This window comes from Echinops telfairi, unplaced genomic scaffold (assembly GCF_000313985.2).
Source record: "Echinops telfairi isolate 266 unplaced genomic scaffold, ASM31398v2 ScPeMD7_7468;HRSCAF=8506_0, whole genome shotgun sequence".
Classification (NCBI taxonomy): Eukaryota; Metazoa; Chordata; class Mammalia; order Afrosoricida; family Tenrecidae; genus Echinops; species Echinops telfairi.
Window position 1 is genome coordinate 14,288,710 of NW_022111369.1, and position 11,253 is coordinate 14,299,962.

Sequence of the window (11,253 nt, forward strand, 5' to 3'; positions counted from 1 at the left end):
CAGACCACAGAAGAGTGGTGGACTTCCCAACCCATTGAGGAAGTAAAACTGAGTGATTTTGTGCGGAAGACTGGCTTGTGGAGTGAGAAGCTCCTTCTTGGGCACTTACTTGGGGAAGCTGGGCTTGTTGACGCATGCGGCTCAAGCTGAATGCCTTTCGGTTGCGTTTTGCTGGGATGAGGTGACTCTGGGCACTTAATTCAGGGAGTTGGGTTTGCTGACCCATGAAGCATTAGCTGAAAACCTGCTTCCAGCAGAGTGGCATGCCCCTTTGGGAATTTATTAGCAGATGTGAAAGAACTTTGTAACATGTCCTGAGAAACATCTATCCTGAGTACTTCTCACTGGCATTGCACTCTGACTTCCTTAATAAACCCTTTAATTATGAATTTGTCTGAGGGTTCTGTGTAGTCATTGTAATATATATTAAATCTTAGAGCGCTAAAATAGAGGCCATTGATTGAGACAACATAGCACCCAATTTATCACTAACCTTGAAAATATTGATGGTAATTTACTGTGTGCCTGCAGTATACTCTATGAGATGCTGGGGACAGAACTCCCTCACTCACTGCCATTGATTCTGACTCTTAGCGATCCTATAGGGTAGGGTAGAAATGCCCTTGTGGGTTTCTAAGACGGTAACTCTTCATGGGAGTCGAAGGCCTTGTCTTTCTCCTGAGGAGTGGCTGATGGTTTCAAACTGCTGACTTGCAGGTAGCAGTCCAATGTGTAACCACCATGCTACCAGAGCTCGCTGGGGCCATAACATCGAACAAGAAAGACCAAGTTTGCATCCCCAAGGAACTTATTTCTACTAGGGTTCTCGAGAGGCAGACAACAGACACATAAATATGAGTTATTTTTATGTAAGGATAAAGAAACTTCTTAGCAACCTGGACAGTTTTACAGATCGATAAAAATAATAGAGAACATAAAACTAGGCAACGCGAGGGGGTGGAGGGTATCACTGGAAGGTGTGGTCACCTGCTTAGAAGTTATGCGTGAATTGCCCACAGGTCCCTGTAATCTGTTTTAAATGGAGCTGTCTTCTTTCTCACCCAAATCTCCTTTGCTCCTTTCATCAGTCAACTACATCACACGCTTCCGACAAGAGAGCCAACAGAACCTCTTGTTCCTGAACTGCTCCGTTACCTCTCAAGTCCTCTTGGGGCCATCGTGGAAGTGTATCTTGGATCCACCTCCTCCTATCATTCCTAGGACCCATAACTTTGCTAATTTCATCACTTTTCACTTGAATTCTTGAGTCTTGTTTATGTTTTAATGCTTTTTTTGGGGTGTGGTATGGGGTGGAAGTTTACAGAGCAAAGTAGCTTTCCATTCAATAATTTAGGCATATTTTGTTTTGTGACAATCATTACAATCCTTGCAGTATTCTTGTGACTCATTGTCTGTACCCGGAGAGTCTTCTCATTATCAAGGAAGTCAGAGTGGTCTTTCCAAACACACATAGGGTTGACCATTGCCCTCTCTAGAACCAGTGCCAATCTGTTCAATGACACTCACAGAAGTTCACATCCTGGTCCTGGCCGGCTTCACCTGCCTCAGTCTTTCCCAGCCCACAGCAGTGTTCGTAACCATTTCCCTGAATACACACTAATTAGTCTTACCTCTGTCTTCCAGTTCTCCCAGTTTCCTAAGCCTAGACAATATTTTCCTTTTCTGTTGAACATTAAGCTGCTGAAATAGACCTCAAATTTTAAGGACCACGTGACAGTCCTTCCTAAGAAGCCTTCTGTGAGCTCGGTTGGAGCCGGCGGCTCTCTCCCCAGCTCTTCACGCGGGTTGCAGACGCTTTGCTCTTGGGGGTTCTCAGGATCATGCTTTGCACGCTAGCCATTTCAGGAGACTACTATCTCCCTGTGTGGATATGTCTTTTGTGAAGAAAAAAAGTATCTTATTTATTTTGATACTTTCGCAGTGCCTGCGTTTTCTGCTTAACTGCCTGAGGCTGGTTGACAGAGTGGCCTGATTTTTTTTCCCCCCTAAACACCAAAGCTTATCTTTTGATCTCAACTGCCATAATTTTGTTACTCAATAAAGGTTATATATTCTCTTATATAAGCCAACACTTTAAATGTCATAGACGCTTGTAGGAATATGGAAACAATGTGATTTTAAAAGGCTGGATTCAACTCAGTGATCCCCAAATAGTGTATTATTTGTCTCTTCTCTGAAAACACATGCCGTGGACCCAGGTAGCAGTTACTCACGTAGAGGCTGTTCAGAGCAGAACGCTGCCTGATCTCTTCTATCAACTTCTCTTTTTCCTGGAACAAGCCCCAAAGTCCAAACAACCGAGTTACCTTTGATTTCAGGGTAGTAGAGAAAAGGTTTGGGTTCACTCGTTTCCAAATCAGATTTCCTTCGAAGTTGGACGAACACAGAGGCAGGTTTTGTAATGTTGATGTCTTTATACTTTGGAGTTTTGAAGACAATGGCAAACTGCAGGGTGAGAAGATCTAAAGGTTGGTGAAGTGCTACATGTCCACATTAGATAATTTTTGCAGCTATGCTACTCATAAAATACTTTCCTTATATTTCTCTTTATCCCCAACATTTAGACATAGTGGACAAAAACACAGCACCCAAGAGCAAGCCCCAAACTCAGAATTGTATACCCATAAGCTTTTACTGTAAAACTGAAACACAAGATGATGTCAATGTATTTCAAATCTTCATTATTTAATTTGTCTAATATTTCAAATAGCTGTAGTTCTTATACTTATTTTTCCTCTTCCAAATCAACCTTGAAAATCTTCAAGGCATTAGGTACAGTAAGTATTAGGGAGCATGATTGTTGGATGAGATAGTTTATTGTATCAGCCTGGCCGATAAACGCAACTGGGATTAACTGAAGGGGGGAGAGGTAAATGGCTCGGTGAGCCTCGCCTTTCTTGTCTCTCGCTCTTTGATCATCGGACCAGTGTGCGGCTGCCTTGCTTGTTCTGTGCCTCAATTTAAAGGCTACACCACCTGTTGGACGCCTAGCCTGTGGACTGTGTCACTGTAAGTTGAGGTCCCTTTAAGACATCTCTGGAGCTAGGAACTGGCAGTTGGGACTGGTGGTTAGTTGACAGTTGGTGATCTGCCTTGCGGTTGGCTGCTGTGCTGAGATAGCCTAGCTCTCTCTATAAATAGAGGGAGATCTGGCAGCAGACTAGACTTGAAGGACTGCTAGTCTCTCACAACTCTCTCTCACGGGAGTGAGTTGCACTGAGCCATTTGTAGTGCTTTATAATTTAACTGTTTATTTCTTGTATTATATATTTATCTGTATATGATTTAACAGCTCATATCTTGTTAGATATCTAATTATCTTTATAAATAAATATATTAAATTATCAGCAATTTGGTTTTCTCTCTCTAGAGAACCCTGTCTAACACATGGGAAGAGATTGAGATGAAGGAAATGGCTCCCCCACCAGTGGCCAGCCAATGAGGAGAGAGGAAACTACACCCTCCCGGGGAGACAGGCTTGTAAGAACCGTTGCATTTGGCCATAAGGAGGATCAAGGCTCTGGGTCTACCTACGCAAGGGGCTTGTAACTTCCTTCTAAGACACACTTCTGGCCTCCTCATTTATTTCTTGGTGGTGGTAGAAATGCTTGTTTGCGCGTTTTACAAATCTTCGCTTTATTTTTTGACTATGTAATAATATATTGACAAGGATTGAGATTCTGCTAAATATACAAAGATAGACAATGGTGTTCATGGAAGATTTCTAACTACAGCTACTCAATTCCTACTCTGTGCCTCCACAGAAAGCACTGTTATTCATTTGCTAGTTGCCTTCCAGAGTCTCTCTGTCGTTGGTGGGGGTTGTTGAGTTGACTCCAGCTCATGGCAGCTGTAAAATGACAGAGGAAAAGTGCTGAGCTGCTGGTGGGTTTGAACCAACAACCTTTCAGGTAGTAGTTAGTTAGGTGCTCACTCACTGTGTCACCAGAGCTCCTTAGAGTTGCTTTAGGCATTATACCACATGAACATAAAAAGTAGGAACACTGTTCACATTTACTGTTATGCTTAGTTTTCTTCTTCTTCTTCAAATTTTAACAGTATTTTTGAGATATCCCTTATTAGGTCATAGAACAACCCCAACCAAACTGCCCGCCAGCAGGTCCATGCTGACTCATGGTGACCCTCTAAGGCAGGGTGGAACCACCCTGTGGGTTTCTGAGACTGTGCATCTTTAAGGGAGTAGAAAGCCTCGTCTTTCTTCCACAGAGTGGCTGGTGCTTTCGCACTGTGGACCTTGCAGATCACAGCCCAACACGTAGCCACTCCACTCCCAGGGCTCCAGTTTACAGAATACTCATCGTCTTAACTGTATAATATTCCATCATATTGATAGGTCATAATTTATTTGACTGACCACCTGCTGATAGATATTTGGATTTTCTGTGAAATTCATCAGTTCAAAACCACCAACTGCCCATGGGTGAAAGATGAGGCTTTCTACTCCCATGAAGATTTACAGTCGGGAACGTGCAGGGGCAGTTCTCTTCTGTGGTGGAGTCGCTATGAGTCAAAACGGACTCGATGGCAGTGAGGTAGCGTGTATTGCTTTTGATAACAATACTCCCCAGTCACAATTTCAAAGGGAATTAGAGTAATCATTCAGCAAGGGATACAATATTTTCATAACATATTCATATACAAAAGGAACCTTGGTAGCACTGTGGGTAGGTACTACTAACCACAAGGTTGGAGCTTTAAAGCCATCAGCTGACTTTCAGAAGAATGATGAGGCCAACTGCTCCCATAGAGACTTTACAGCCTCGGAACCCTTAGAGCAGTTCTACTCCATCGTGTAGGGTTGTATGAGCCACAACCCCCTCCAGGGCAGTGGGCTTGTCTTTTTATTAATATACTCAGCTACAGCTGGGAAATCTTGACATATCAGAATCACAGTAGCCTCAACTAAAGGAGTCCACTTCTAAAAGATTTCCATTAGAATACCTTTTTAAAAACAGGTATCAGCACAATTACCTTAGCAAAGTATTTCAAACATTTTAGGTAGAGTACCTGAGGACCACTGTATTAAGGGTTAAGGGATTGGACACTCACAGGAAATTTCTTAACTAAATCTCAGAACCAATGTAAAAGAGCCTTGTCCATATTTTGATGACAAGTAATGGCTTTTCTGGGAGACCTGTAACATTTAAAATAGTACTTTCCCCTGCAGGTTAAGTTTATTTCTAACTTTTCTTATTTCACATATGGAAATTAAAGCATGACTCTCAACCCAGAAGAAATGTAAAATTGTCATCGTCCACTTACCTGTCTATGAACGTCCGTGGGAGAAAAGTCTCCAAACCCTTCCCAGAGGCCTCCGTTTTCCTCCTCTTCATAAAACCGGATCTGGATGTCATCTGTCAACAGGTGAATTCCAGCATGTCATGTTATGGAGCGCAGTATTGTAAACATGCTAAAGCATAGAACTGATTTAAGATTCTACCAACTATTTACTGAAGGTTTTTAGAAATAAGAAAAATAAAATAGTCCGTCGAATCACTGACTCGCTTAATATATCACAAAATTTTAACATTAGTTACTACAGAAATAGGCCCCACATTTCATTTACAAAGGACAATACTAGATTTATCTATTCAACCTGAGTTTTCGCTTAATCAGTCTTTCTCGCACTTCGTCATCCCTGAATAATTCACTTCTCAGAAAGGTGAAGGATGGAGAGGAATACAGGAGTCTCAAAGGGCAGCACAACTCAAGGTAGAGTCACAAACTAGTCAACTCATGTACTGTTTACTGGGGCACTGTCCTAAGTACGCGCGCGCACACACACACACACACACATTGTCCTAAGTAAACAGACACACACACACACACACTCACCGGGGCATTGTTCTATCTAAGTAAACAGACAGACAGACACACACACACACACACACACACACACTGGGACATTGTCCTAAGTAAACAGACACACATACACTCACTGGGGGCACTCTCCTAAGTAAACAGACAGACAGACACACAGTAATTGACTTACTCCTCACACAGCTCTATGAGGTATATGTACTATTATTATCACTTTATAGCAGAGATACTGAGGTTCAGATACATTACGTTGTTTTATCCAAAGTGGAACAGCTAGTAAATGGAAGAGATGGGATTTGAACCCAGTGTATGTAGTTCCAAGGTCTAGGCTCTAAGCACATTGACACAGAAACTCACTGCCATAGAGTCGACCCCAACTCACAGTGACCTTACAGGAAAGGGCAGAACTGTCGCTGTGAATTTCCAAGACTCCAAATCTTTACGGAAATAGATTTTCCCTTTCTGCTGCGAATTGGCTGGTGCTTTCGAACTGCCGCCGACCTGGCAGTTAGCAGCCCCAAACATAACCCACTATGCCATATGGACTCCTAGATACACTATTAGTTCATATTAATTATTAAAAACATTACGATGGTCAGACAGAATGCCATTGTTTCCTGCTTTCACAACAGAACTCCTCTCAGCACTGGCATCATTTCCCATTTTATAGGAAGGACCCCACCATCAATTTATGAAAATTAAAGTGCAATTTAAATAGAATTTTAGAAATATCAATTTGGATTAAACATCCCATGATCTCAAGGTATAGCCCTTTAACCTTGTTATTCAGCATTCTTTAGACCAAGTGCAAGACTTCTCTTACTAAGCTATCTCAATGTAAGGATGATGATTAAGAATCACATTTGCAAAAACTGCTCAGATTATGTTTACTCATAGCATCACACTTAATCTGGAAATTAATATTACTTAGACGAACTAGGTTAAGGGGCTAAGAATAGGGTATGTGGCTACAGTGAAAATCATTTTGGAAAAAGACTACATGTGCTTTACTTTAAAATATGATCCCATGTTTTCCTGGCTATATATTTTGAAGCATTCAGTCTGAAATGAGAATATTTTTCTTTAAAGCTGTTTACCTTTTATTTATAGATTTTACTTCAAATCACACATCTGCTTAAATTTAGATTATCCTATACTTTCCTAATTTACCATGTTATGTTAAAAATGAATGGTTTGAGAATAGTACATAATCTCCGTTTTCTTCTACTAATGTTGTCTATCTTAGTGTGTCTTGATCCCACTGGTTTTCCTCTTCTTAGCTGACATTACAGTGTCACATGGAAGTGTTTGCAGAAATGCTCTCAGTAACCAGCAGAGGACTGCAAAATCAACAGCTTATCATTTGTCCTCTGGATGTGTTTGTATGGGTGCCAGGCATGTGACTCTCCCTCATTTTAGTTTAACCAAACTTAGATACCAAAATTTAAAACAGAAAAATAATGAACCTTCAGTGATCACTATTTTTATTTCTTTACTTCTTTTGAAAACTTTAATTACTGGTTTAACATAAACAATACAGGCAACTTAATTCTGGAAGAGGTGAATTGTATTGTGTACATGTTTTAAAGACGTTTCACAGCATTGTTAGAGTGACTCATAAATACACACTAAGAATTACGCTTCACCTCTTGAGACCTGAGTTATTTACCTTTCTGAACCTTGTCGCAGAGAAGATAAATCTCTTCTCCTCCAGTGACACATCCTGCGGTCCTGTCCATTCGTACAATTTTCAAATTGGATGCATTGGGGGCTTCTGTTCGCAGGAGAAACACGAAGGTCATAGATTATGCTCAGCTCTGTAAACAAAGTCCTTGTCTGGGACTTTGTCTTTGGCACACATTACCAAAAAGGAAATTTAAATAGTTGCTTCTACCTCTTATTTTTTTAACAGGGATCCTAAGCAATCAGATCACTCTTTAAAGATTTGAGAGCACTTATTGGGTAGTGATCACTCATTATCACCAAAATACGATGGGACAGAAAGGAGAGGATACTGTTTCTCCCTCTGACAGAGAAAGACAAAGAATTTTTTTTGACATTTCAGGAGCTAACAAGTCAGTGGAATTCTGAAATTCAAATTAGGTCAGGAACTCAAATTTATTTCACTGATGCTGGCTTTGTTAGGTGCCACTGAACTGGTTCTGACTCATAGCTACGCTGTGTACAACAGCGGGAAAGACTGTCGTTCTCACAGTTGTTCTTATATTTGAGCCCATTGTTGGAACCGCTGTGTCAGTCTGTCTTGTTAAGGGCCTTCCTCTTTTTGGCTGCCCTTCTACTTTATGAAGCATGAAGCCTCTCTCCAGGGACTGGTCTCTCCTGACAACATGTCCAAAGTATGTGAGCTGAACTCTCACCATCCTGGCCTCTAAGGAGCCCTCTGGCTATACTTCTTCCAAGGCAGATTTGCTTGTTCTTTTAGTAGTCCGTGGTACCTTCAATATTCTTCGTCGGCACTACAGTACAAATGCATCGATCCTTCTTCAGTCTTCCCTATCTGATGTCCACTTTCACATGCATGTGAGGCATCTGGAAATGCCCTGGCTCCGGTCAGGCACACCGTCGTCCTCAAGGAAGCATCCTCGATTTTCAATCCTCTACAGAGGCCTTGTGCAGCAGAGTGACCCAATAAAACGCGGTATTTGCTCTCTTGACTGCTGCTTCCGTGAGCACTGGTTGCTATACTACTTACAAGAGTACATGATACTGCCATACTATCACAAGAGTCCTAAAATCTTAGGGGAAAGCACATTTTCTTCTTGAACTATTCATCCATTTTTATTATATAGAAACAAAAATGGAGATACTGCTTTCCCCCAAACTAAATTAGGATTTTATGTGGTTGGAGTAAAAGTTTCAGTGTGGTAAAGTATAAAGCTTCCTTTTTTTTTTTTTTCCACTCCAACAGCTGCATTTTTAAGGTGATAGAGTCTTTAGTATATAGGCTAACTCTTTCACTTCCCTTCCAACTTGTTTAAATTAGGGAAATTAGTTGTACTTCGAGTTTTAATTTACATCAAATTCTATCCACTTTCAATGAGCACTTGCAGGCTTTTCTGAAATATCTGTTTAAAACAGTCAGTATATGCCAAACAGGTAAGCGGCATGGCAAATGCTCTTTGCAAAAGTTTCAGGAACTATAGACAAATAACTTCAGAATCATATACTCTACTACTTATCCAGCTAACTTGAAGCTATTATCTTGATAAATGACAGATATTTGGAATGAAAATGGATAAGAATTAGGGTTGAAATCTGTTTTATAAAAAGTGGAGCCAGAATGCTTCTTAGATGGTGAGACTTTGTCTCACGTACTTTGGACAGGTTACAAGGCGAGATCAGTCTAGAAAAAGACAGCATGCTGGACAAAGCAGAAGGTCATTTAAACGGAGGGAAACCCTCGGAGAGATGAATCGACAGAGGCTGCAACATGGGCTCAAACACCACAATGCTCGTGAGGAGGACTCAGGACCAGGCAATGTTGGTACTGCTGTGCGGTGCCCAGGGTCACGATGAGTCAGAGTAACCTGGAAGGTATCTAACAGCAGCAACAACCACATCAGTTCCTACCTTCAAGGAAAACAAACAAACAAACAAACTGTTTTTCCTTCCTAGAGCAAGCATAATAAATTCTCAGAGCATTGGGTAGGTAAAGAACACGGGGTTTGGTATTGGATGGAAAAGGCTGCAATGTGCACTGGAAGGGGAATTGCATTTATTATGGCCCTAATTGAATATTTTACTTAATCAGCCATCAAGCTTTTAAACTAGAGTCCAGCATTCCCACTTGATGGATGAGAAAGCTGAAGCACAAGGGGATTAGCTCATTTGCCGCAGGACTCGGCTAGTAAGTAAATAGCAGGGCAGGGTTCGAAGCCTGCATTTTTGCCATCACACCAATCAATCCTCTGGCAGGGCAAGCACTCACTGCTGTCGTAGATGGCATCTGACACCACGGGTTCCAGGCGCCTGGTGAAGCTGCCGGTGCTGTCTGGAAGGAAAGCTGTAAACATGAGCCGGACCACGCTGAGGTCCATCTCTTTGGTCTGATGAAGAGCGGCCTGGCGGATCATCTCCTTCTCTCCATCTAGGAAAAGTCCATTCAAGGTAAGTGCAAGGAGGCGTGAACATTTAAATATAGGATGCTAAAGAACATAAACTTCAAAATAAAAATAGATTTTTAGTTTTCATTTGAAATTCTCTATATTCGGAGTAAAATCTTTTTAAAGGGTCTTATTGATGCCATCCGTAAGTATCCAAAGTTGTTTTTTCCCCTGAATCTGGGTGAAAGCTGTTGTTAGTGTATCTAAATACCTCTTCTGAGTATGATAAGATGGCAAAATGACCAGGCTGAAGGACAAACTATAAATGCAGAGATGGGACACAAGTAGCCTGGGGATTGGGGCTGAAGTAAAAAATTAAACAAGGACAAGAAAAGAGAAAATCACATTTTTTTTTTTTTTTTGGGTAAAGAGAGACTAGTTTAAAATAAGCCTAAAGAACCCAAAGAAATAATTTAAAAAATCATTATAATTAGGTGAGCTGGGTAAGGCATAACAGGGAGGTGTTCTTTGAACTAAGCGTTGGCTGATGAATCGAGTTTTGACAGGTTGAAAAAGGGAGGAGGAGTATTTGCGGTAAAGGAAGACACATGCAGAGGTATGATTAGGCACCAGGTGTTCGGAGAGCAGTAGGCGGGGCCGGTGGGCTGCATGCAAAGTCTGGACTGGTGATGAGGTTGGAAAGGTGGGTAGGGCTACAGTGTGAGGGCTTTGAGATGATAGATTTTACTCTACAGGTAGCAGGTTGCCACCAAAAGTATCTGAGAAGGGGGGAGGTGATTACGGATCGGAAGGATGAGAAACCAGAGGTATCAAAATGAACATCTAGTCCACACACGACAAAACAAAAATTACGCTCCTCCAAGGAGCGAGATTGGGAAGAGAGAGCTCACCTGTAAGTTGCCTGTCTCCTCCACCTTCTGCTTGCAAATAGGCAAGATCAGGATGCACTAAAAGTCCAGGGTTATAGCCCCTTATACAAGCTTCCGTCATTCGTGCTTCCAGTGTTTCGAATACTTTTTTCTTTGTCACATGAAGTATACCCAAGTTTGCAAAGCTGGAGGACACAGAAGAGCCGATGACAGTCACCGAAATTTAGGAAATTGATTTGACTTCATTTTATAGTTCAGTGGATCTTAAAAAGATACACAGATCTTCAATTGCCTCTTCCAATTCCCAAGGGATTTGGATGCCTTTCAGAATTCAGAACTTTTGTGATATTAGAAAGGCATACTAGCTGATACTCTCCACAGGTCTAGGGCACACATGGCCATCAAACACACTCAGACTTTATAGTGGAACATTCAAC

The 11,253-nt window shown here is 41.5% G+C and overlaps 1 protein-coding gene across 2 annotated transcripts in view; it reads right to left on the reverse strand.

The window, feature by feature from the left end:
• NFKB1 (nuclear factor kappa B subunit 1) overlaps positions 1 to 11,253 on the reverse strand; it is a 149,312-nt gene that overhangs the window by 35,004 nt on the left and 103,055 nt on the right. For both annotated transcript variants that reach the window (XM_030888509.2, XM_004703444.2), the window contains exons 7-11: positions 10,838 to 11,001; positions 9,812 to 9,970; positions 7,532 to 7,636; positions 5,305 to 5,396; positions 2,328 to 2,466 (exon numbers count right to left, since the gene is read on the reverse strand). In XM_030888509.2, coding sequence (XP_030744369.1) covers positions 2,328 to 2,466; positions 5,305 to 5,396; positions 7,532 to 7,636; positions 9,812 to 9,970; positions 10,838 to 11,001 — 659 coding nt within the window. The remainder of the gene's footprint in view (positions 1 to 2,327; positions 2,467 to 5,304; positions 5,397 to 7,531; positions 7,637 to 9,811; positions 9,971 to 10,837; positions 11,002 to 11,253) is intronic.